The sequence below is a fragment of the Mauremys mutica genome, chromosome 1 (genome assembly GCF_020497125.1).
Source record: "Mauremys mutica isolate MM-2020 ecotype Southern chromosome 1, ASM2049712v1, whole genome shotgun sequence".
NCBI lineage: Eukaryota > Metazoa > Chordata > Testudines > Geoemydidae > Mauremys > Mauremys mutica.
The window spans coordinates 349,463,197-349,490,949 of NC_059072.1; the positions used below are offsets into that span (position 1 = coordinate 349,463,197).

The following is a 27,753-nucleotide window of genomic DNA, read 5'->3' on the forward strand; positions in this document are numbered from 1 at the left end:
CCAGAAGCAACAGACTGCTGGGACGCGTGACATCTGAACACAAGAGCTCTGCTACCAACACAGATCTCCAGTTTTTAGCTGAATAAAATTTGAAGGCATTTGCCTAAACACTGAGCTTGGCGGTATTCAGATATGTATAACATGCAATCCGATAACACAAAGACCAAAAATAAGTGTCACATTTTAGAACTTCAACTAATCTATGATACCATATGCCACAGCAAGAAAATAGTGCACCTGCACAGATTCTATAAAGAATGGCTCTACCATACTGACTGGCTAGTGTTTTTACATCCACTTTGCATGGGTATACTATAAATGACTTCACAAAGGGCAAAACAACCGTGGGTAAACCCTTAAGTAAAACAGGAATTAAGCAAACAGGCTTGGTCTGAAGGGAGTGCAAATTCAGCATCTTATCCCTGCCTGATGTAGTCAGATTTTAGGAGAAGAAGTTATGTACTGTAGTTACCAAATTAAATATAGACCTATACTTTTCTTTAAAGGCGCTGATGCACCTGACAATATAAAGCACAGAGAAACATGTATTTGCAGATTACATCAGACTAAAACACAGAAATGCTCGATATTATGCCAATATCAGAACCTTATTATTCAAGGATCTCCAATAAGAGTTAAATTGTATAAAACCTTGAACAAACAGGTGCATCTTGTGAAACATGCGAGTTAATTTGGGGCATTTTGACCAATATTGCAGCTCAATATAGCACCTGCCACAGGAACTCATCTCACACAAATACCTACTCCCCTCAAACTACTTGCCGAAAGGAAATGGGAAGAATCAGACTATGCTCAAGTGTTTTAAAGTCCAATTTATTCCAAGAACCACTACCAAAGAAACATGCTTTACATATTTAAACACTTTCCTGCAGTGAAAAACCCCCAGACACAACAGCATTATTCCAGCATGAGAACCGGAATGTGAAATTAGATACTGATGACGTAACTAGCCTGTTTTCACTGTTAAAGCTCAGCAAACCTGAAAATGCAGCTAGTAGAAACGCTGACAAATTTAGATTGTTTCCATTTTAGATGTTCTTCATAAGCAGATAAATCTTATCTGAAGTGAGTACCTCTTTAACAAGCTGCTTTACTAACATGATCATGCTTCACAATGGCACAACCACCAGTTTAAACCAGTTATAAACAAAGCTGATCTGGCTGCAAGTCAGTGATCCCCAAAGAAAGGCCCCAGTCTTACAACCAGTGCTGCAGAAGCACACTCCCTGCACCCAAGTGAATCCTTACTGAGGTCAACAGGGCTGTGCAAAGACACCCAACGCCTATCTGACTGCAGGATAAGGGCCTGCCCTATGGGATCTCTTCATTCTTAATTCCCCTTGGGGGGTCACCAGCCCAATGACTAGTGTCAAGACGACTATTCTCTATTCCAGTAGATGCGTCCCTTTAGACAAGGCTAGATAATACTGAATCTCTCCTCGATCATTAGTTTGGGGAGAGGAGGAGAGCAGAGCCATCAGATAAGGAGAGAGAAGATCGTAGGACCTCGGCAGGCTAAAGATGCCCATTCTCTACCTTGTGACACATCCCTAAAGCGGGCAGTAGGTAGCCTCAATAGAATTTGGGGTGGAAGAAGCTCCCGTTACATTAAATATTTTTGTTGTATGTATTGTAAATATTTTAACTTGGCCATTATCTTGTCCTCCCACAAACAATGGAAGACGGCCATGTAGCCTGAAAAAGCAGGGTAAAGTTTCTTTAGAATATTTCTTTGGTCCTGCTAGTGAAGGCAGGGGACTGGACTCAATGACCTTTCAAGGTCCCTTCCAGTTCTAGGAGATATACCTATCTCCAATTACTTATTTTATTTTATTTTAAAATATGGCCCTGTGTTCTAAGTCTTTATAATTTTCTAGAGTGGCTCTTAAATGCTCTGATTTTGCAGATCATGCAAATCTCATAATTTCTTAAAGGTGACAACTAGTATGAAATGATTCATAGTATGCTAAGAAACACGCAAATGAAGACTCAAATATAAAAATATGGAATTAAAGGAACATGTGAAAAAAGATCTGTTCATAACTGACAAAGCAAATCATTTCAGAATACAGCCCATTAAGGCTGGAAACTTCAGACTGATATGAGAACAATGTACATTAAGGCAAGAGTTTTAGCTTTAATTCTCTAAATATTTATAAAATGGAAGCTCATGTAAACTATTTGCTACAGTCTTATCAGTGAGTACATTCCTCACATCTCAGGCTGTCTTGCAATGAGAGGAAGTGCCATCACTCTTAACAAATTGTAGATACTACTTCCCGCGTTGTTTTAGCGCATGGTATTGACTAAATGCTCTTGGCAGGCATCAGGTGAACCTATGAAAAATATTGTAAGCTTTGCACTTTTGGGCTTCCCCTACTGCTCCAGATGGTGGAGTCCCCCCCTTATCCTCCCTCCCACCTAGTATGCACTCTCACCCCACCCAGCTTTATTCATCTGAAGAGCACGAGACTCAAGGCCTTCCTTGAACACACGTTCGCCATCACCACACAAATTATTAAAATCTCGTTGATTTGTTAAAAGCATCTTTTTCAAGATTATACTAACCCAGGCAGTTTTAACCTAAGTGTTAGTTTAATCTGTCATCATGGTAAAGGGAAGACAAGTAGATTTCATGCTTTGCTTTGCAAATTTTCATGACAATTTCGCAAGGCTATTTTAATACACAGCATTGTTCCAAAGTGACATTTTATTTGCCAAGGAAGTCCAAGTACAGTACTGTACCTGTATGAAAACAAATGTATGCAAATATCAATTTCACAGTCCTCTATTAGGTTATATTTCACCATATCTGCAAACTATCCAACATACATAATAGGCAATTACAATTTCTATGGAAATTTGAGAAGTCTATTACTTTGCACGTATATTCAAAGAACAATTTTTCAGTCCTTCAAACATATATATAAACCACAAGTGTACATGGCTCTGAACAACAGTTTCAGTCATGCCAAACAAAGATATGACAGTCTAAGGATGAGCCTGAAGAGCACACACGAAAGGAAACTGAAAGGCATAAACGGGTACATCACAGAACGGAGCTTGGTGTTAGCTGGACTATTTCGTAGAATAAATGGGCTCCCATAAATTTGCAGAACCTAGATTTTGTAAATCTTTAATTCCTGCAGAATTAGCTAATTTCTGAATTGGAAAGTTACTTCTACAAATCATGTGAAGGAGAATGTGATAGGATAAAGTAAATGAAGCTAGACAATTAAGTCTGTTTTCAACAAAATATGGCCATTAGAAAAATCTAAGCATGGAATAAAAATGCAACGAATTGTAACACATTTAGGGTAACAAATGCAGGGTTTCCAGTGAGGAAAAGGTACTAAAGAAGTTAAAAAATACCTCATTAAACTTTTGGCAGGGCAACCAGTGTGACTTGAACATTTCTAAATTACCCTGGTATATATATTTGTACTAAGGATGAATGAGAGATTTATGAATCATGAGGATCCTTTCCACTGTTAAAATGTTCTCTCTCTCTCTCTCTCTCTGAAAATAGGAAATGCCATCAATTTTGACTCTGCTGTAGTGAAAATAGTAAGTTCACGTAGGGTGTATATGACAGTGTGGCAAGGACATTTTTGCAGTTAATTTTTTTTTTAGTTTTAGATTTGTGATCAGTAACAATGAACATCACATTTCTTCCATTAAAAATCTGTATTGTATCATACCACCACTTTAAACATAGAAAAAAAGGCAAGGCAGCAGCATTTTTAAACAGATCTTTAAAAAGGGATACCAACTATTATTACAAGTAACTTCTAAGTTTACTTTAACTAAATGATTCAAGAAAAAAACCCAACAGTTTTACTTTGCACATCTGACAGCATTTTGCATAGTCACTGTCAACGTATTTCCATTTGCGTGGATCTTGCACATAGCAATAGGGAAAAGAAAATACAAGTATGAGATTGTGAAATCAAAGATTGGGTGGAAGGTGAAGTGCCTGAATCTTCTTTCAGTCTGTTTATTATTAGGCCACAAGTGACTTAATCTTGTCACTTTCAAAAATATGTAAAGTTCTAAGGACTTATTTTAATCATCAAACCTTTAACTTTTGGCAATCCAGTCAGAGCTGCAGTGCAAGCGCAGGGTATCTAATATGCTTATTAAAAAAGTGGGAAGAATGGTATGTATTCAAGCACACCAGAAAGAGTGGACACCTGCTTGTGCCTAAAAACTGGATTAAGTTAGCTGTATCACGTAGGGGCGGCTCTCTCTTTTAGAGAAAACTTCATGTGATGCTCTGGGGCAGGCAGAGGTTTCTTTCCATGCATAGGGAGCCGGATGAATGAATGGAAAGGAGAGGGAGAAAGGGGAAAGGAAGGGGGGTTAATTATGTGGCATGGGTGACAGAAGGGACAAAGAGCATGGAAAGAAAGGGGTAAAAAAAAAAGTGGGTGGGAACTAACGTATGCATGGGTTTGAAGGGTAGGATGAGAAGATTCAATATAATGCAGAAGGTGAGAGACCTGTAGAGGGTTTGATAATTTTTTGGTTAAAGAATTAGAAAGTCAGTAGCAATTTACTTGTAATACAGGTATAATTTCTAGGGCACCCATCAACATGATATCAAAGTGCCAACAGGGAAATTAAAATTTGAATAAAACAGAAAATTTCTGTTGTATATACAATATTTTACAATTAGACCACACTGAGCAGTAAACACAGCTCGGAATCCTTGAAAAGCCGAGATCATTACTAGATTACCAGAATACAGGCATCACTTCAGAAATTCTTCAGAAAAAGAATCTGCATTTCTTCAATTCACTAACTTGTATCTTTTGCAGTTCTCTCTTCCGTCATATCACCAGGAAAACAGCACAGCAATTAGCTTTTCATTTCCACAAGCCATTTTTAAATACACAGTATCTTATATTTAGCAGTCAACAGTGACACATACAGAATGAGTCAGGAAATCCTGTATCCAACTGATATTTCAGGAGGACCTCAAGCAGACAGAATAGAGTCACCCAAAATGGAATCTGGCCAGCGTGTACCATTACTAATCTCCCTACTTTTATAAAATGTGCCACAGGAACTTCAGTGACTGAGTACTCAGGACCTCTGTTTTACTGTCATCCAGACATACAGTGCAGTGTTGCATTCGGCTGGAGCACTGGATCAATACTGACTGAAGGAATAGTGTTAACCACTGAGTAGAAACAGCTAACTTCTTGCATCTTCCATTTCCCAGGGAGGTCCCCCCTTTCATATTAACTAGGCCTGTTCTTGTTTAGCTTTGGTAATTTATTGCAATTACAATCCATGGTGGCACCCAGCTGCACCTTTTAGTAAAAGCAACCTAGATAATATTCAAATATATCATACAAATCTTTCAAATAGTAGTCCTGTAACTCCTGTGTGTAGGAAAACAGAGAAAATATTGAAGGAAACAAATAATTAGACAAACGTTAACTGAACCATATAAGCAATAATTGGAAACTCGGTGAACCCATAAAAATGGGTAATGAGAAAAAATAATGGCTAGAACTAATGGGTTACTATAAAGAACAGTGTTAGATCTGGCTTTAATGACGAAGAAGTTTAAACAGCAGATTAAAGGACTGCATAAATGGAATTAAAATCAGAAGGCAAACACTGCAGAGAACCAAGAAATTATACAAAGATCCAAGACATACCATACAGCATGGAGGTATATCCCATCCCTATACAGTATTGGGTAAGTACAGTATTCACATCTTGGCACAGTGTTATAAGGAAAGAGATAACTGGTCAGAGATCAGAGAACAGCAAAGGAAAGTATCATGAGTTAAAGGGATGTTCTTAAAAACAAAATCAAAAGAACTAAGTATCTATACCTTAGCTAAACAACCATTAAAAGGGAATGATATGATAGTTTACATATTTGGAAGATGTGAAGATCAAGGAGTGAGAGGAATTCTTTGGGTTGTTACATGGGAGCATTTTAATTAGTAGCAATTAAACAAAATTAAGAAAAGGTAAATGCAGGTAGAATTTCCAGAAAGTGAGCTCTGTTACGCACCGGAAGTGTCTCCTAGTGGGAAGCCCCATAACTTGGAACAGTTAAAACTAGACTGGACAAAACACTAGAAGATGAACTGCAGAGAACAATATAGCACCGCCAGGGAGATGAACTGGATGAGGCATGAACACACCACCAACTCTACCACCAATGGTAAGACACGCGAATGCTATGAGTACACTAAAATTCAGTCATGCTATGTCTCAGACCTGACAGGAATAGCTAGCTGTTTCAAAGATGCCGAAGCACTGGTATGGGGCCTCTCACACTGGACCTGCACTGACAGAAACAGCACAGGCACAATACTGAAGGCTTGCTAGGTCACTCAAATGTTATTATACAACATACAAAGACCTGTGCTTCCAAAACTTCTGGGCCGCTTCCCCCCACCCTTCATTTCTCTAGTGCGCAAAGATTTGTTCTGGCTTCCCAGAAATATTTTCAGAATAAGAGATTAACTATAACAGCACGAGTTTGGCCTTTATTCCCAATGACCCAAAATATGCCATTGCTATTTTACAAGTTGTTCTGATCTGCTATCTCAAGAGATACGTAACGGCTTATGGGCTTTACATCCCTTACTCCAGATGCAGAATTCATTCTCACTTGAGGACTGTAACACCAATTCAGCTGATGTTTTTATATCGAAGTAAAAATGTTACCTACAATATTTGACTTTACATTTGTCTTCTCCTAACATAACGAATAGTCTGGAAGGTAGTTAGTGGCAAAAGCCTTCCACGCTCCTGACTAACTCAGAATACAGAAGAGAGCTCAGTTCAAACTTGTAAGGGACGTGGGTGTATTTTTCAGTGTACTGGGTTCTTTTTGGTAGGCATGTCTTATAAAAGCACTTGTAATTCAACTGCTCATAAAGTGCCCTGGGGTACCATTAAATTATCCCTTACTTTACTCTAACCTTCATCTAACTCTCTGTAAAACATTCTGTGATACTATATAGTAAGACACTAGCTATATAAAAATCAGTATGTTCTACTGTTTAGCTTCCGACATTGTAACTTTCATCCAGAGTGGATGAGAACAGATATTTTTAAATTTAAATCAGATGTTTTTACTGAACTTAAAATTTTTTGTAAAAATAAACCTGTTTAAAATGAAATCTGAATTTAATACAAAATACGCTAAGCCCTAAACTTCTTATAATCTTTTAAAACATTTAAATAAAAAAAATAAAATATTCTGAATCCATGGGCCTCTATCAAAAACTGAGTTAAAAAGTTGCTTGCCTATATTATAAAGAAAGAATCAGGGGGAAGACATCTAACTTTTGAGGTCAAGCTTTATAAATATGGCACAAAAGGTCAGCCTAAGTAACTTAGTAGATGTTACTTAGGAAATGTCATCTTCAAGATACTGATGGTATGTCTACACTATCTGCCGGATTGGCGGGCAGTGATCAATCCAGCGGGGATTGATTTATAGCGTCTAGTCTAGACAGGATAAAATCGACTCCCAAGCGCTCTCCCGTCGACTCCTGTACTCCACTGCCGTGAGAGGCGCAGGCAGAGTCGACGAGGGAGCGGCAGCAGTCAACTCACCGCGGTGAAGACACCATGGTAAGTCGATCTAAGTATGTCGACTTCAGCAATGTTATTCACGTAGCTGAAGCTGCATAACTTAGATCGATCCTGCTCCACACACACACACACACACACACACACACACACCCCCTAGGGTAGACCAGGCCTTAGGCAAGCAGGAACTTCCACTCCAGTCACTTTCACATAGGCATATTTGAACATTTTCCCAGGAGGACCTGAAATAATCAGTTAATTCACTGACTACAGTTAATTCCCCTAATATATCATACAGTTGTAAATGTGAAATGTGTTTTGATAATAGAAGTTTATGTAGTCAAAACATATGGTTGTTTTATTTAATAAAAATAAATTTCATACACTGTTGTGTGTTTAATTAAATTCCAGTTACCATCCTAATATAGCTTGACACAAATCATGAGCAAAAAGTTAATTATCTAGTATAAAAACAATACATCATTTATTTTCCAACATAAGAATCTGAAAACATTATGCTATATAGTTGCTTAAATAAATATATATCATTAGAGTGTACACTCTTAGGTCGATGTAAGCTGCTTTATGTCAACCTAACTCTGTAGTGTAGACCAGACCCTAGTGTAAAGGCTCTATTTACTTGAATATCAACATGTTTTAATGGCTATATCAACTAATGAGAATGCACCTTTCTTTAAAAAATAACTGAAGTACAAATGGAAAAGTTGATTAAAATTGAGGCTTTCCACCTGGTGATTTAAATCAATCTATCCTGCTTTCATCCTTTTGTGCATTATGCTAGCACTGTAACTATTCACTTGCACTCATTTTTTTCCTTTGATTTAACACAACACATACCAAGCCCAGAATTTAAACCATCAGACATTTCTTGATAAGAAATTGATATCCTAAGTATCACACAAATATGACAACCGCGTTCATGCTGCAGTTTAACACAAATTGCTGATATTTACTTGCTGATGGTTTAAAAATACTTTTAGATAAAAAAAAGTTTTGAGTACTTACATGATTCCCATCACAATAGTACCTGAACACCTTGTAATCTCTATGTATTTAGCTTCACAATGCCTCTGTGAAGTAGGAAAGTGCTATTATTACCATTTTACAGACGGACAGAGGGACTAAGATCACACAGGAAGTCTGTGGTGGAGCAAGGAATTGAACCCAGAACTCCCAAGTCCCATGCTAGCACCCTAACCACTAAACCACTGATGATTTCCTGTCTGTAAAAGGCTGGGTGAAGGAACTGAACAAATACCTAGATAGTAAATTGTCAGGGACTACAACCTTTGTTACTTGTTTCTACAATGCCTAGCACAATGGAGCCCACTCCTTTACTGGGATTGAGAGATGTTACTGCAATCTCTTTTTGTGAGATCTCCATTACTGGAGGTTTGCAGCCATGGCACCCCATTCTGAATTATCCTTTGCAAATCTCTTTGTGGATGAATAGCCATTTTGATCCACTCACGGCACCATTGTCTATCCAAGATCATCTTTCTCTGCTTCCTTTTTTTCTGCCCTCAACTTTCCCTTCCAGTGCTGTAAACATGCCTTGTCAGCTGAACCTCTTAAAATATGTCCTGCAAATCAAATCTGTCTTTTCATGAGATCTTTAACTAGCATTTCCTGAGTTCCAATAATTTCCAAAACGTTTTTGTTCGTTACGTGAGCAAACCAAATTTTCTACTGCTGCGATAGAAATTATAAAATGCCTCTTCCCTGGTTTTCAAGACAAGATGCAGTCATTCAAAACCCAGACGTGCCATTGTCCTTTTTTGTGAAAGGACAGATCATGCAAAGATATCTTCTACAATGGTCTTTCTTGAAGAATTTTATGATTTGGCCCTGACAGTCTTACAAGAGTAAAAGTACAGCCTTACACAATAGACCATCCAATCACATTCTGCAGCCACAGAGTCTGATGGGCCAAGATGAATGGAGATGCAGGGAAGAGTTCCAAGGCAACACCACAGAATAAAAATAGCTGCCAGACAACATACATTCCTCAACATTTTCCAAACTTAATTCTTCTAACCACCTAACAACACAGGTCACATCTAGGTCTGCATGGAAGCTCAGAAGCATCCTAAGATTCTCAGGTATGGTCTCCATCTCCAGGACATCAAATCCTTAGGGACTGCCACAGTATTTTCTACAACCTTAAAAATGACAGATGCTATCTTCAGACATCCTTTGAGAGAGCAAACCGGAAGTCTAGATCAGCAGTTCTCAAACTGTGCGTAGGGACCCAAAGTGAGTTGAATACCCCATTTTAATGGGGTCACCAGTGCTGACATTAAGACTTGCTGAAGCCAAAGTCTGAGCTCTGCGGCCCTGGGCTGAAGCCTGAGGGATTCAGCCCTGAGTGGCTGGGCTCAGGCTTTGGCTTCAGCCATGGACACCAGGGCTCAGGTTACAGCTCCCTTGCCCAGGGCTGAAACCCTCAAGCTTCAGCTTCGGCCCCCTTTCTGAGTGGTGGGGCTCAGGCTTTGGCTTTGCCCCCGGGCAGCGGGGCTCGGGCTTCGGCTTTGGCCCCGCTGCCATGCTTCAATCCCCCTTGTTGGGGTTGTGTAGTAATTTTTATTGTCAGAAGCGGGTCGCAGTGCAACGAAATTTGAGAAACCCTGCTCTAGATTATTAGGAAGGGCTGCACCTTCTTATTGGGAGCATTCCATTCACAATCCAGGATGTCCAGAATGCACTGGACTGCAAGAAATAACCTTTTCCTATAATTCGCTGAAATGAGGTCCTGCCATCTCTATGACGGTCTCTTATTTAAGACCTTTTGTGGGGGGTGAGGACAGTATCCTGCCTCTGGGGAATTCATTCTTTGCCTGACAAACTCATAGGACATTCCAAACTTAGAGAAGACAGTGCAGGTAAGTCACTTTCAAGTTGTATGTTAAGATTTTGCAATAAAATTGCAGGCGTGCAGTTAGACATGTCTAATGAAGTGTCCAGACAATACAGGAAGTGTATTGAAAGCAAATAAAATGCTTCATTTACAGCTCCAAAAATGCAACAGAAGTCTAAACAAATCACGCCGGGATTGTGAAAAGTTGGAATTTTCTCTGCAATATTAACTCTAACATTACATCTTTACTAGGTAATAGCAAAACAAATTCTGGATCGCAAATTTGTTTTAAATGCTGTCTTAAATCAAGAAGTAGGCGAATGCTGAAAACCTGGAGGTTAGGAAAGAAAGAGGAAGACAGCCAAGAAATGGGCAAATTGTTAAATTTATGAGTGGCCCTAGAGTAATGACCAAACCAATAGATTAGGATAATTCAGGGGTTCTCCATTGTGGTAAATATTCTTTGAGGAACAACCTCTCCAACTACAGAGGATGGTAAAAATCTCTCTCATGACAAACCCATATGCTTGGATGCCAATTTCCATATTCTGGATGATCTGTTTGTCTCTAGGGTGGGGCCATGTTACTCCACCAGAACTGTGGACCATATTACTCTAAGAAAGGAAGTTTTCAGGTAAATACAGATACATTTTCCTGTTCTTCTCTGTGTTAATGTGCACAGAGCCATTCCTATGAAAATCCCATTGTAGTGTGCCTCCAGGGAGGGAGACAGGATTATTCTTTAAATTTGGACATCAAAAACGAGTTAGATTACATGTATTACCTCTCTTCCATCTTCCCCTGGACAGTAAGGCATGGAGAAGACTTCTATCAAAAGAAAGGAAATGTCATTTGCTAAGATCATATAAAAATATAAATATAATTGGAGATACACCAATCTCCTAGAACTGGAAGGGACCTTGAAAGGTCATTGAGTCCAGCCCCCTGCCTTCACTAGCAGGACCAATTTTTGCCCCAGATCCCTAGGTGGCCCTCTCAAGGACTGAACTCAAAACCCTGGGTTTAGGAGGTCAATGCTCAAACCACTGGGCTATCCCTCCCCCCCAGTCAGATGACCACTAAGCAGAAGTTGATGAGCTAATGGCTGTCTAGCAGATCTCAATATAGGAGACATGACTACTCTACCCTGAGAATGTTGGTGCTCTTGAGAACTGGACTGCAGCTTAACTGAAGGAGGAATGCTATGACAGTTGTGCAGCCTACCTGTCCAAAGCAGAAGTACAACACTGGGTCTCAGAGAAAACTCACCACTTCAAATAAAAAAGCCCTCGTTTGATTGGGATAGTAGCCATCATGAGGCCCACTCTAATCGATAGGAAAGGACAACACTTTCTGTAGGGGTTTAATCTGGATAGCGTGGTAGGGAGCAGAATTAGGCTCCAAAGTCATGCTCTATGACCTCAGGGGGTTTGAATAAGGTTGATGCACTAAGAAAACATTTAATATTGAAATCTATACAAAAACAATCCATGTTGTGTCTGGTAATCTCCACCCGCTACCCACAGGGAAGTGGAGGGGGAGGAGGCAGCTGAATTCCATCGTCAAAGGTGTGGCAATTGGCACCGGTTGTATGGACTCAGGAGTGCTCTTCCATCTGGTGCGCTGCTCTTCGGGCTTCATTTTCCTCATGAAGATGGGGGAGAAAGGTTGCTTGCCCTGGAGCCAGTTCTCTTCCCAGTCCTGCCTGGCTCCTCTCCTGCTGGGGATCACACACCCTTCCTTTTGCCTGTGGCTTTTCCCAGCCTCACTTGCTTGCTGAAGCCTGCAGGGGCACCAGCCGCTGCAAATGCCTCAGAAAGGGAAGGAGAGCTGGGGGGATGGTCTCCCCAAAAATCAAAGACTGCCTTGGCACAAAGCTGGGGATTACACGTTTTTAAAACAGAACTGCCAGTCTAAAAATTGGGAATAAACTTTGGAATTTCCCTCTGTCATAAACAGATAGTTAAGGGTTAAGGTCTCTTTTACCTGTAAAGGGTTAACAAGCTCAGTAACCTGACGGACATCTGACCAGAGGACCAATCAAGGGACAAGATAATTTCAAATCTCTGTGGAGGGAAGTCTTTGTCTGTGTTCTTTGTTTGGGTTTTGTTCTCTCTTTGGATCTAAGAGGGGCCAGACGTATTTCCAGGCTCTCCAAGCTTCCTGAAGTATTCTCTTCTATTCAGTATAGTGAGTATTAGAAAGGCGGATTAGTCTTCTAATTAATTTCTGTATTTGCAAATGTGTATTTGCTGGAGAAATATCTTTATTTCTGTTTGCTGTTATTTTTTATTGTTCTGAGAAGGGTGGGTAGTCCCTCTGGTTTATAAGTTAGACCCTTGTAATATTTTTCATCCTGGTGTTACAGAGATAGTGTACTTTCTTTCTTTCTTTTAATAAAATCTTTCCTTTTAAGAACCTGATTGATTTCTTCCCTTGTTTGGAATCTCAGGGGAAGGAAGGGGGGAAGGTGAGTCCCTCTTTGTTTGATTCAAGGAGCTTGAATCAAGGTGATCTCTCCCGACGGCTAAGGGAGGGGGAGGTGGGGGGAATGGGCTATTTCCCTTTGTGTTAAGATCCAAGGAGTTGGATCTGTGTTCCCCAGGGAAAGTTTTGAGGGAACAGGGAGTGTCCTAGACACTGGAATTTCTAGCTGGTGGCAGCATAACCAGATCTAAACTAGGATTTAAGTTTAGAGGAGTCCATGCAGGTCCCCATCTTGTGGACGCTAAAGTTCAAAGTGGGGAATAAACCTATGACACCCTCAAAAAAGCTGCAGCAAGGAGGGCTGGGGGAGCCACTGACCATGGCCTGGAGACAGAAATAAATGAAGGGAACTTCAGAGGGAGAAGCATTCCTCAGCTGCCAGTGACGGACAGGTCTAGTTCTTCCCAACCAGCAGGCACAAGTACCCACTCTAGTGGACCTGAGGACCATAGCATGAAGAAGAAAGCAAAGTTAACAGCATTGATTCCCCACACTCCCCTAGAAAAGATTCCTGCTTGCCAATAAGGAATTAATTTGTCAAGTGCTGATAATATTTAGTGTATCGTATTGAAATCTGGTAAGACCCACTGAACAAACTTTGGGCTTGGCTACACTTACGGTTTGCAGCGCTGGTAGTTTGCAGCGCTGGTCATCCAGCTGTGTAGGAGCAGCGCTGGTGTGTGGCCACACTCACAGCTACCAGCGCTGGTGTGTGGCCACATTTGCAGCATTTCCAGCGCTGTTGGGAGTGATGCATTATGGGCAGCTATCCCAGCATTCAAGTGGCCACAACGTGCTTTTCAAAAGAGGGGGGGTGGAGTGGGGTCTAGTGTGACAGGGAGCGGGGGGAAAGAGAGAGGGGATTTTTGGAGCCAACACTGTGTGTTTAGCTTCCTGACTTAAAAAATCAGAACATTTTTCTGACCCCTTAGTCTTAACTCTTAATTGCAAACAGCCTGCCTCCAACACGACTCCCCGCTGATTCACTCACTCCCTGTGGTGTACTGTGACAGGGAGCGGGGAAGAGAGAGATTGGAAAAATCACAAAATGTTTGCGAACCCTGCATCCAATGCTGTTTCCCCTGCCTCTCATTTGATCGTTCACAGCCAGGTACAGATAGCTCCTGTTTGCTGTGATCAGTGTTTGTTTTTTTAGATAAACAGTTCAACGGAGCTCCAATCGGCTCCGTTCTGTTTCATTCACTCTCCCTGCCTGCCTCTCATTTGATTGTTTACAGCCAGGTACAGATGATCACAGCAAACAGGAGCTATGTTTGTTTTTTAGATAGCAGCAGCGGCAACGGAGGAGCTCCACAGAGCTCGTTCACAACAGGGAGGAGGATCTCATTTGATTGTTCACAGATTGATCACAGCAAACAGGAGCTGATAAGCAGCTCCGGTAGAAACGGAGCTCCTCCGGAGGTTCACAACAAAACAAAGACAGGCTGCATAACAAAACAAAGGGAGTAATTTGGTTAAAAGCATTCTGGGATATCTCCTTATTCCCTGGAGGCCAATAAAAGCGCTGGTGTGTGTCCACACTTGATGAGCAGCGCTGGATCACCAGCGCTGCAATCGCTACACCCCAACCTGGCCAGGTGTACAGCCAGCGCTGCAGCCAGGGAGTTGCAGCGCTGGATGTGCCTTGCAGGTGTGGACGGTTACTAATTGCAGCGCTGGAAAGCCTCTACCAGCGCTGCAACTTGCAAGTGTAGCCAAGCCCCTAGATGGATTCTGAGCTAACACAAAAGCAACATACTCCTGAGGCCCCCAATCCCATGGAGGGGGTCCATCTGTTTGTCTCTCTCACTCTCCCCTATATTCCTTTACATACACACACAAAGCCTTATACCTGAATGGACTCCCGATGACTCCAGTGGGACTCATCATAATGATCTGCCTGCAGGCAGGCCACCAAAATCAGTGGCACTCCATTCAGATGCAAGGATCCATGCTCAGAGATCCTTCTGCAGGACTGCTCTACAACTAAACCTTAGGTCTTCCTACGTTGCTCAGGGCTGTGAAAAATTTTGCACCCTACCTAACCCCCACTGTAGACAGAGCTAGCGCGACAGCAGAATTATTCCATCGGCCTAGCTGCTGTTGCTTGAGGAGGTAGACTTATCCCAACAATGGAAAAAACCCTTGTCACTGTAGCAAGTGTCTACATTACACAGGCATAGCTGCAGCACTACAGCTGTGCTGCTGTCCTGCTTTCAGTGTACACAGACAGTGTATACACACTCTTAGGCACCACGTTTGACTATGTGGGCACACACATAAAGAGGCCTGTCTTCTATGGAATTATAACCAGAACTGCATGATAAGAAACCAAAACATGATGTTTGCCACATGTCGTATGCATGGTTAAGAGACACCATCAATTAGAAAGCAATTATTAAAAGAAGAGAAAGTTAGAAGTAATTTCAGGCATTACACCTCCCAAAGTTCCATCATCAATACTTTGAACTCAATCACATCTCCTCTTTTGCTGTATGAAAGACTCATACAAACAACAGGGAAAACAGACAGTACAGACAACACTGTCAAAGGCACAAAACACAAATTGAAGACATTTGTGTGTCACTCAGTAACAGTGATTATAGGTATTACCTGGAACTATAGAAGATAAAGTATTATACAGGCCTGTTATCAAAGTGTTCCTTTAACTTCACTCATTTTGCATAAGTGTAAAAATTCTTAAATTCTTTTTGAAGGTGCAAATTCATATCATTCCATTCATAAGTCTGTGGGTGTTGGGAGTTTTCAGACAAGAGAATTAGAACAGAGGCATTTATATGATTTAACATTTGGAGTGGCAGCTGCCCAGATGCCAGCCATATGAATGTTGAATTTGAAGTACTGAACATGATGTAATTTGGTGCTTTAAGTAGCATTAAAGCATTTTATTGCCACTGATTAACTACGCAAATATTAACAGGTAAACACAAATGGCACATGCTCATACCACTTGTTAAACCCTTTTCAGCATGCCGGCAACGGCAGATAGATGAAAACTGATTGTTCAATATATCTGGACTTTCAAAAAGCCTTTGACACAGTGTTAAGCAACTAAGTAGTCATGGGGTAAAAGTTGTGTCGTGAATTAGAACTGGACTGGAGATAAAAAGGGAAGGATTAAATAGTTGTCTGTCAACTAGGCAAAAGTTTAACAGTGGTCTGCCAAAATGTTTTGTGCTAGGGCTGGTGTTTAACATATTCATTTGTGACCTAGAAAAGAGAATGGACAGTAAAGTGGCAACATCTGTCAATGACAAAATAATTAAAATCAAAACTAGGGAAGACCATGAGGCAATGAAGAGCAGTTTCTTAGCTTGCTGCTCTAATTACATTACCCCTTCTTTGCTCCCCCACAATTCACTGTTAACATATGCAAAGTAATGCAAATTGGACAAATAATTTCAACTACTCATACAGGTTGGTCAGTTCTATATTGACTTTAGCCACTCAGAAAGAGAGATCAGGCATAATCATGAATAGCTGTAACCACATCTTCTCCATGTAAAGTAGCACTCAAAAAGCAAAGTGTTACAGTAAAATAAGTTAAAGTTAAGACCAGATTTCTGTTTAATGCTCCACTCTTCTAAATGCTCTAAAATCTACACAGTTACTTGGATTGCCTTAAAATTTGCTGTCCCTTATGAGGTGCAGGTTTCTGTTAGTGATCCAAATTTGGGGCCATTTCCTGAGATACAGCATTTCTTACAATTGAGTGATTCTAGCAACCTTGTGTTGCTCACATATAGAGATGAAACAAAGACTAAGGCCATGGCTACACTTGCAAATTTGCAGCGCTGCAGCAGGGTGTGAAAACACACCCTCTCCAGCGCTGCAAATTGCGGCGCTGCAAAGCGCCAGTGTAGTCAAAGCCCCAGCGCTGGGAGCGCAGCTCCCAGCGCTGTCCGTTATTCCCCACAGGGAGGTGGAGTACGGACAGCGCTGGAAGAGCTCTCTCCCAGCGCTGGCGCTTTGACTACACTTAGCGCTTCAAAGCGCTGCCGCGGCAGCGCTTTGAAGTGCAAGTGTAGCCATAGCCTCAGATAATTGCATCAGGATGTCCAATGCTAGCGGGTGATCCCAACAGAGTACGAGGCACCAAGCAGACCTTTGGGCAAACTTATTTGTAAAAGATTTTGCTTCTTTTTAGACTATCAGAAGCCTCACGTGTTAAGACATGATACACTAAAGCTACTGCACTACGCATTTGCAGTAAGAAAGGCTAACGAGCTGGAAAACAATGTCTACAGTGTAATAAACTACCCACAGCTGGCCCATGTCAACTGACTTGGGCTCGCAGAGCTATACAATTCCACTGTAGATGTTCGGGCTCCGGCTGAAGCTTGGGCTCCAGGACCCTCTCCCTTCCTAGAGTCCCAAAGCCTGGACTCCATACCAAGCCCGAACGCTTACACTGCAATTTTATAGCGCCGTGAGCTGGATTCGACTGACATGGGCCAGCTGTGGGCAGTTTATTGTACAGCAGACCTACCCTTTGTCACAAGACATGGATTGCTCGGATGAAATGTCACAACACCAAATCTGAGCTTCACATCAGGCACAGAGTTTAAATTCAACCCAGTGTAGAAATCTGAGGCAAATATGCAAGCATGTTGCTCCAGTGTGCCTGTCTCAAGAGGGGATTCTTATTTTAGGGAAATTATTTATTTAAAAAGAAAATTGTTAACTATACAAGCAAATGCTCTCTGAAAGAGTGATTGGGGTGGAAGAGTGGGGGAGGGGCTGGGGAGCAGGTGATGGGGAGAGGATATGGACTAGGACATATACTTAGGCAGGGTTGAATACTGGAAAGGGGACACGGGGGTGAGTGATGGAGAGAATAGGGGCAGGGGTGCCTGTCAATCCCATGTTCTCCTCCCATGTCTGTGCACCCAACCCATCTACAGGAATGTGACCCCTGACCCTTTCCTGCCCTCCCTCATGTGAGGCAGATTATGGAGGGCGTTTGCCTATCTGGGGGATTGAGCGCCACTGCCTACCCCATATGTGAGCTGGGATCTGGGTTCACTGCCCCTCTTGAGGTGTCTGAGTCCCACTCCCTGACCCCCACGGGTGTGTACACCAGGACTGGGGGCCTCTGCTCATCTATGGGGGTCTGAGTCCATCCCGGTTCCCCCCTCATGCAAACCACATTCAGGGGGCTTGCCTTTCTGGGGGTGTCTGAGCCCCTCTCTCCCTACCCACATGTGATCCAGAATCTGGGGAAACCCTGCCTCTGAGTGGAGAGCTTAGAACAGGCATGCTTGGAGCATGCATCAACAACACTGCTAACATAGGGTGAGAAGCTGAGAATGGGTTTACTTAACTTTACTCAACTTTCAGGGGTTGGCAAACTTTTTGGCTCGAGGGCCACATCTGGGTATGGAAATTGAATGGCGGGCCACGAATGCTCACAAAATGGGGTTTGGGTGTGGGAGAGGGTGAGGGCTCTGGCTGAGGGTGCAGGCTCTGGGGTGGGGCCAGAAAAGAGGAGTTCAGGGTGCGGGAGGGGGCTCTGGTCTGGGGGCGTGCAGGGCAGGTGAGGGCTCCAGCTGGAGGTGCGGGCTCTGGGGTGGGACTGGGGATGAGGGGTTTGGGGTGTAAGAGCAGACTCCAGGCTGGAACTGAGGAGTTCAGAGGGTGGGAGGGGATCAGGGCGGGGGTTGGGACACCGGGGGGTAGCTCAGGGGTGCAGGGTAAGGGTAGTGCTTACCTCAAGCAGATCCCGGAAACAGCATGTCCCTACTCTGGCTCCCATGTGAAGGGGTGGCCAGGCGGCTCTGCTGCATGCTGCCCCGTCTGCAGGCGCCACTCCTGCAGCTCCCACTGGCTGTGGTTCCCAGCCAATGGGAGCTGCGGGGGTGGCGGTGGCAGCATGCGGAGCAGAAAGTGAGAATATCCAGAGTAACATGGGACAGTATAACGAAAGTCTATGACAAATACATACCCTTGTGCATCAGGACACAAGACACCCACTAACAACCAAGGGCTAGGAAGAAATTTCTCCTATAGATTATTCATTCCATGGTTGTCTATAACAAGAACCATTACATCTTTCTCTGAAGCATCCAAAACAGATCTCTATCTACAAGAGGCAGACCACTTGTCTGAACCAACATGGCAAATACTATGTTTCTAAATGCTGTTTGCATGCTAAATAAGCATGATTAGGATGCTGGCGTGCCTCTTCTTGTGGCAGTTGTTGATCAGAAGCAAAGAGAACATGTCACTAGCCCCATTTTAAGCCTGTTCCCTGACCTGCGCTAATGGTGTCCTTGGTCCCACCTCTTGTCAAATCAGAAGTCATGTTTTGGATATTCTCTATATGTATTGGTTAATAAGTAATACTGAAATAAGGATAGAAAAGACTTGCAAATCTGAGAAGTGATCAAGATACAGACAGTTTAATAATAATGTATTACTCAGGGAGAAAGCACGCTTAGGCAAAATTTCAGGTGGCTAAAAATCGCCACAGAGCTTTGATTTGAAAACAGATAATTGATTGTATAACTGTTCAAGATGCACCATTTCCCTCAGCTGGGGGTCCTGACCCCCGGGGGCATCATGGACGATTTCTTTTAGCTTTAAGTATTAATTTAAATATGGAAAAGTTTCCATTTTTTACAACATAATTACTAAATACATATCTCATGTTCTCTAAAACAAACCCTTGTTATGTTCATATTAGTGGATGACAGAGAGGGAACACGACTTGTCAAGCTGATATTCGAACCAAAAACAGGGGACATGGTGATGTAAACACCACATGGGCTCAATTGACATGAAGCACCCTGGTCTCTAACCACCATCTTTAATTAGAAATAAGGAGATGACACACACAACAGCAGCACTTAAGATTGAATGACAAGCCCAGTAGTTTAGGGGTGGGTGGGGTTTTTTTTTTGGTTGCTTTGGTTTATTTACTGTTTACAGAGTTTGCACAATTCAGTATGCGAACACTGGGGGCTGGAACGGGTTGGTTCAAAACAAGTGCTTCAGTATCGTTGTTGTCCTCTCACACACAAACAAGTGCCATCAGCACTGCACTCTTGACCAACTCTACAGAACAAACTAGTAAACCTGCAGATTAGACCAACAAAGGGAATAAAATACAGTTAGAGGTAAAGGTCACTTTAGGCTTCAAGGTTTTAAAAAAATAATTGCCTTTCAAGACCTTTGTTTCTTTTTTCTCAGGCAGAAGAGAGGGCGGGAGCATTTGGAGTCTATTTAAATGAAATAAAAAACCACAAAGATTTTATTTCCCATTGGTATCGATGATCCAACAAGCTTTGCCACAGAATGCAGATATGGAGGAGGAGAAAAAGGGAGTTGGAAGATGTTTGAGAAAGAGTTGTGGAAAATCGGTCAGGTAAGTGGATAAAGGAAGGCAGAAGGGAAATTTTATTTTTGGAATTGTGAACACCAAACGCATCCCAGACAAGAACCTTTGGGTTCGAATTGTTGGCTTTTAGGGATATTGAGGAGCAATGGAAATATTTAATAAAAAACAGTATATACTAAATAACCTCACATTCACATCTCTGAACACATAAATTTAATCAGCAGCCATCATTTACTACTCATTCAGAAAATGAATAGGAAAGAAATACACGTAGGCTTCCAGAGCAGCACATGAGCACAATGTCTCCGTTTGTACTGAAATTAGCATATCAAAAACATTTGCAAAGTGGCACAATGACTTGAGTTGCAAAACAAGTCTACGGGCTTGGCTACACTTGAGAGTTGCAGCGCTGCAATTAGTAACCGTCCACACCTGCAAGGCACATCCAGCACTGCAACTCCCTGGCTGCAGCACTGGCTGAACACCTGGTCTGCTTGGGGTGTAGCAAGTGCAGCGCTGGTGATCCAGCGCTGCTCATCAAGTGTGGACACACACCAGCGCTGTTATTGGCCTCCAGGGTATTAGCAGATATCCCAGAATGCTTTTAACTAAATTACTCTCTTTGTTTTGTTATGCAGCCTCTCTGTTTTGTTGTGAACTCGGAGCTCCGGTGCTCTGGGAGCTGCTTATCAAACACCTCCTGTTTGCTGTGATCAATCTGTACCTGACTGTGAACAATCAAATGAGATAACCCCCGTGAATGAGGCAGGCAGGGAGTGAGTGTTTGCTTGACAGAAACAGCAGGGGCAGAGGGGAGAAAGGGAGTCCGTTGGATGCAGGCTGTTTGCAGTTAAGAGTTAAGGGTAAGGGATCGGGAACATTTTCTGATTTTGCAAGACAGGAAGCTAACACACAGTGTTGGCTTCAAAAATCCACTCTCTCTCTCTCCCCCGCTCCCTGTCACACTATGCCCCACCCCACCCCCCTCTTTTGAAAAGCATGTTGCTGCCACTTGAACGCTCGGATAGCTGCCCATAATGCATCTCTCCCAACAGCGCTGCAAATGCTGCAAATGTGGCCACACACCAGCGCTGGTAGCTGTGAGTGTGGCCACACACCAGCGCTGTTCCTACACAGCTGGATGACCAGCACTGTAAACTCCCAGCGCTGCAACTCTCAAGTGTAGCCAAGCCCTATGTTTTTGGCTCTTAGGGCTTGGCTACGCTGGAGAGTTGCAGAGCTGGTGGTGGGTTTACAGCGCTGCAACTTACTCACCGTCCACACTTGCAAGGCACATACAGCGCTGCATCTCCCTGGCTGCAGCGCTGGCTGTACTCCTGCTCTGCCTCGAGTATAACTATTGCAGTGCTGGTGATGCAGCGCTTCTCCGCCAGTGTGGCCACCAAAAGCGCTGTAATTGGCCTCCAGAATTTTCCCATAATGCTTTTAACTAAAGAACTCTCTTTGTTTTGTTATGATGCCTCTCTTTGTTTTGTTGTGAACTCGGGGCTCCCGGAGCTGCTTATCTAAAAAACAAACACAGCTCCTGTTTGCTGTGAATGAGGCAGGCAGGGGGATGAATGTCTACAGCTAGTGTTTGCTTGAGGAGAGATTTAAGAGTGAATGAGGGGTCGGGGAAATGGTCAAAATTTGCAAGGCAGGGAGCTGACACAGTGGGAGCATGAACGAGGAGGTGAGAGGAGCCGAGGGTTGCACTGATATTGCCTTGGGGAAACTTAAAAGAAAGGAAGGGGTCGGAACTTGCAAGGCAGGGAGCTGACACAGTGTCAGCTCCAAAAATCCACTCTCTCTCTCCCCCACGCTCCCTGTCACACTCCACCCCACCCCCCTCTTTTGAAAAGCACGTTGCAGCCACTTGAACGCTGGGATAGCTGCCCATAATGCACCACTCCCAACACCGCTGCAAATGCTGCAAATGTGGCCACACTGCAGCGCTGGTAGCTGTCAGTGTGGCCACACTCCAGCGCTTTCCCTACACAGCTGTACGAAGACAGCTGTAACTCCCAGCGCTGCACACCTGCAAGTGTAGCCAAGCCCATACAGTGTTTTAGTAAGCCTGGTTCACACTTAAAAATTAGATCAACACTGCTACCTTGCTCAAGGCTGTGAATAACGTCATGCCCTGAGAGCCATAGTTAGGTCAACCAAACCTTCGCAGTATACACGGCTAGACTGAAGGAAGAAGGGTTTTTTGGCAATGCAGGAAGCCTCTATGTTATAGCACTACAGCAGCACAGCTACAGCTGTAGTGTAGACATGCCCTAAGGTAAGTACAGTAAAAGCTTTTTTATTCAGCATGTTGGGGGAATGGGAGGTGCCGGTAAGTGAAAAATGCTGGTTAACTAAGAATGAGGGAGTTTGGGAGGTGAGGGGGCTCTGAGAGGGAGTTTGGGTGCGGGACAGGGGGTTGGGGCCTGGGAAGGGATGTGAGGTGCTCATCTCAGGCGGCTCCCCGCAAGCAGCGACCAATGCCTGAGGACCCTAGGCGGAGGCACGACAGGCAGCTCTGCACACGCTTCCCCCGTCCGCAGGTGTTGCCCCTGCGGCTCCCATTGGCCGCGGTTCCAGGCAAGGGCAGCACACAGAGCCGCCTAGCCGCACCAACTGGATTATAAATCAGACTTTCTATGAAGATTAGAACTACCAGTTTATAGAGCTTTCCAGTTGGTACACGATGACACAGCTTTTACAGTAAAGAGAACACATGGTTTAACCCTGACAGTGTCCTGCAAGTTTCAAATATCCAATGGCTTATTATAAATTATTTGGAATAAAAACTGGATGCAAAAATTAAGAAATATTGTCATTGTAGTGAGTGGCTCTCCAGTGCTTGTAACACAATGGACATCCTGCTTTTACAATCTAGTACAAAAATCGGCATACCTCTACCTAGATACATGCAGGTTTACCGAACAAGTCTTGTGCCTTTCTGCCTCATGAGAAATTGCTGGTTTGTTACCCAAGAACATACTGCTCATAACACAAACTTTTTTCTCCTCCATAAACAACATAATTCTAAAAGCAAGCACGAATGTGTTGTATACTGCTATGTAATTGTTAATGCAGTTGCATGTTGGTCTGAGGTTGTTTTTTTTAATATATCTGGTATCATTGCAAGTAATACCTACAAATAAAATGAAGAAGAGAAAAACTTATTTTACAGTATGCTTATTTTGTGCATTTGAGTTTCAAATAGGATGTGATAGTAAAAATCACAAAGACTGTCAGGGAGACTCGGGGACACATACAGAATGGAAAAATACTTCAAATTCATTTTTTAAATTCACTAGATAGCGAACTGACAACAATTTTAATATCCAAAATAATTAGATACAAATAAGGGACTTCAGAAGAGCTATAAACCAAAGGTCATGAAAGATCCCATGGTTCTATTATGAAGGACAGGTTGTTATCCATTTGCTCTGATTTAAATTACAACTCCAGTTGATTCATATCCTCTAAAACTGAGCTTTATCTTTTCTCTGACCCTCACATTCAGAACACTCTCCACTACTGTGATGTCATCTTCGTCTTCTCTTTCTTTCTCCGCTTACTCATAGGAAGTAGAGATGGAAACCTATTGGTTCACCCTGGTCTATCTCGACAATAATGGAAGATTATTCCATAATGTACATGGATTAGACCAGTGGCTCTCAAACTTTTGTACTGGTGACCCCTTTCACATAGCAAGCCTCTGAGCGAGACCCCCCTTATCAATTAAAAACACTTTTTTATATATTTAACACCATTATAAATGCTGGAGGCAAAGTGGGATTTGGGGTGGAGGCTGACAGCTTGTGCCCCCCACCCTCCCCATGTAATAACCTTGTGACCTTGAGGGGTCCCGGCTCCCAGTTTGAGAATCCCTGGATTAGACACTAGTAAAACCTAATTTTACATTTGTAAAGTAATGGGGCCTCGTCCACTTCCCTGGAGAGACTATTCAATAAACTATACCTCGCTATCAAGGAGCATGCAGATGTTCAGTCTAAACTTTTTCTTTTTAAATTTTATCCCAGTACTCCTAGTTATATCCCCTTTTACTATACTAAATAATTCTCATTCCTTCTTGGGGTTTACACCCTTCAAATCTGCTGCTTCTTTATAGCTCTAAAATTATTTTATTCCTCTCCATATCTAGCACCTACTAGTGTGGGCTAACACGTTATGTCCCAACTTCCTCATTTTATAGCCTTTCAATGGATACAAATATGCATCTTACTAGTCACTACTCTCTTTCACCCTTAGATCTATAAATGGTTAAAATTCGGCAAAAAATAATAAACAATTGAAAACAAGGTCTCACAATGGAAAGTTTCAGGCAACCTTAAGAACAGGCAGCACTACTAGCCCCACTTTTAATACTGACTTTGTTTTTCTAATCTCTCTAACTCTGCCTTGTCTACACTGCTGCTCTTCTACTTCTACACGCCTTCCCATGGCCACTCTCTACAAAAGTTTCTCTCATGATCATTCCCTTTATCTTTTTCATCTACTCCAATGTTTGTGACAAAAGAAAACCCAATAGGAGCATCGGCATCACCCTCCTGTATGCCTAAAACCTTCCAAAAATGGATGCCAAATTTCCTCCCACTCATTCAAAACACTCCTGAAATCATACCTAATCTGTGAGGCATCCAAACTAAACTCAGCTATGATTTTTTTCTAATACAAGGCTCCATACACTCTGGGGGAGGGATCTGTTTTGTTTTATCCTGCTCTCCTAGACTAATTGTGCAAACAAGAGCCCTTAACTTTAAGCCCACACATAAACCTTTGCAGCATAAGGTCTCTACCATACATCAGCACATATGCACTATGACCACCATCACCCTTAAACAGGACACTAAAATACTTAATTGGGGGGGAGATTAAAAAAAAGGTAAAAAATCAGTATTTTTCATAGCACAATCTGCACTGCCATGAATACAATGTGAGCATCTCCTCTCCTGTAATCCAAGGACAACCCTAGGCACAAAGCCTGACAGCTTGCTATCCCACCTTCAGCCCCTAAAAAATAAAACCAGCTTGATTAATAAGTCCTGCCTGTATTAATGTATCCTTCCTCAAGTGCCTTTTAGGGAACAACTGCACTTTGCTTTGTCCATCTTAAACCGTCACTTCTTCCTACCTCCCTCGCAAAGGGCAGGGAATGTGCCTCACTCTGTTTAAGGCCTATGCAAACTCATGGCTAGGCTTAGAGGAATTGGATTTTGTATCTATATAATTTTAACAGATATCAATTATAAGCATTTTCAAAATTATTATCTAAATTTTCACAGTTACAGAAATTATGGAAGGGTCAGACAGTGGGGTTTGTGTGTGTCAGATAATTACTTAATGACAGTAGATGCTGAGTTTTTTTTTAAAATAAAGTTTTATAACCATTATAATACAAATTGTCAACATCGCCGATCAAAACACAGGAAACAAATATCCTTAAATCAAACTCTAATAAGTCTCTAAGCAGCATTTTTCCTACTTTGCCTATTTGTATATTTCAATTATCACAGATGGAGACTGTATTTAATCAGTTTGCCAGTGTATGGTGAAACTGACCTTTACCAACGTTTCCTGATAAAACTCTAATCCTTCCAAGCCTGGGTAGGGCACTATGCATGGGATTTTTTTATTTAGAATCTCCCTTTCTCCTATCTTTAAGGCCCCAAACCATCCCAATGTCCATAGCCAATAGCCTGTTGCCATCATCAACGTCTCATCTCCTGCTCCAGCAGCAACGCATCCCAAGGCTACCCCAGAGTCAGAGATGACAATGCCAGCCCAGAAGGGCCCCGTGTGAACATCCAATCTGACCTCCAGCACAACACAGAGCAGAGGGCTCTGCTGAATTCACTCCTGTTTGAACTAGCGAGCCTGGGGCCACCTTCCACTGGCTCCTGCCCAGAGCAGCTGGATGCAGCACGGGGATAACAGGTTATCGGTTTACACCAGCCCCGAGCCAGGGGCCACGAGTTCGGGGCCAGGGGCCGTCGCTTTCCCTCCCCACAGCGGGGAGCTGGGGAACGAGGGGCTGCTGGGACCTTCTCCCACTTCCCACTAGGGCTTGAGGGGGCTGCTCCCGAGCCCGGCCCGGGCTCCTGCCCCACATGCAGGAGGAGGGAAGAAGCCACCCCCGGGCATGGCGGGGACTGAGCAGCCCAGCTCGGGGGAAGGGAGGCAGAGCCCCGGCCGGGCCTGCCCCGGCCCCGGCCCGCCGGCACTCACAGAACTCGGCGATGTAGTAGGACACGGCGTAGTTCTCCTCGCACCACTCCAGGGTGGAGGTGGGCGCGCCCCAGTAGCCGGCCCTGTCGGCGGCGGGAGCCATCGCGCAGCGCTGCGTGCGAGCGAGCGAGGCCGGGCCGGGACGCTCACTGCGCGGCGCGGGCGGAGGTGGCTCCGCCCACACGCCGGGCCCGGAGTCCGGCCCCGCTCGTTGCCGTGGCAACCGGCTGCGGCCTTCAGGGCGTCAACAACGCCTGTCGGGAAGCGGCGGCGGCTATGAGCTGGTGCGGCCCGTTCGTGGGCGGCAGGACGGGGCAGGAAGATGCGGGGCGGGAAGGTTGGGGTGAAGGAGGGAAGGTTTTGGGGGGCTGGGGGCGGGAAGGTTGGAAGGTTTCAGGGGGCTGGGGGCGGGAAGGTTGGGTGAAGGAGGGAAGGTTTGGGGGGCTGGGTGCAGGAAGGAGGGTAGGGTTGGGGGGTTGGGGGGCTGGGTGCAGGAAGGAGGGTAGGGTTGGGGGGTTGGGGGGCTCGGGGCAGGGAAGAGGGAAGGTTTAGGGGCTGTGAGCAGGATGGGGGAAGGTTTGGGGTGCTGGGGGCAAGCAGGGACAGGTCTGGGGGTGGGAAGGAGGATGGATTTTGGGGGCTGGGGCAGGAAGGAGGGATGAAGGTTTGGGGGGCTGGGGCAGGAAGGAGGAAGGCTTGGGCAGGATAGAGGGAAGGTTTTGGGGGGCAGGACCATGTAGAGGCTGGGGGCAGAAGGGAGGGATGGAAGCTAATATCTAACATGATTCTAATGTCTTAGAATGTCATTTCCAATTTGTGCTGATGCTGTTTTACAAGGCAAACAGTAATACTGCTCTGTGCTAACCAGGGTATTTTTTGTTTCTTTCTTTCTGGTAAGTTTCATTTTCTAGTGCTCCAGAATTTGAGTTGCAAACTTGGCAACTTCAGTTCTAAAAAACCCCAAAGGTTTCCTTTTATATTCCAGTATGAACAAGAAATAATTCTATTAATAGTAGCTTTGGGCCTTTTTCTTTTTTTTAACCCCCTCAATACCTGCATTTTGGGGCTTTTCCCTGATTTGGGGTATCACTCCTGCTCACTGTATACAAGTGGTTCCTTTAGTTATTACTGTTTATATTACAGTAGCACCCAAAATATGCCAACTGATTTGCAAGCACAGAGGAAGACA

General features: G+C 43.5%; 1 protein-coding gene across 2 annotated transcripts in view; it reads right to left on the reverse strand.

Moving 5' to 3' along the window:
• ACER3 (alkaline ceramidase 3) overlaps positions 1–26,768 on the reverse strand; it is a 73,656-nt gene extending 46,888 nt beyond the window's left edge. Inside the window, exon 1 of one of the 2 annotated variants that reach the window (XM_045021297.1) lies at positions 26,565–26,768. In XM_045021297.1, coding sequence (XP_044877232.1) covers positions 26,565–26,667 — 103 coding nt within the window. In that variant the 5' untranslated portion in view covers positions 26,668–26,768. The remainder of the gene's footprint in view (positions 1–26,564) is intronic. The other variant, XM_045021307.1, reaches the window with a different exon arrangement.
• Between the last annotated feature and the right edge of the window lie 985 nt (positions 26,769–27,753).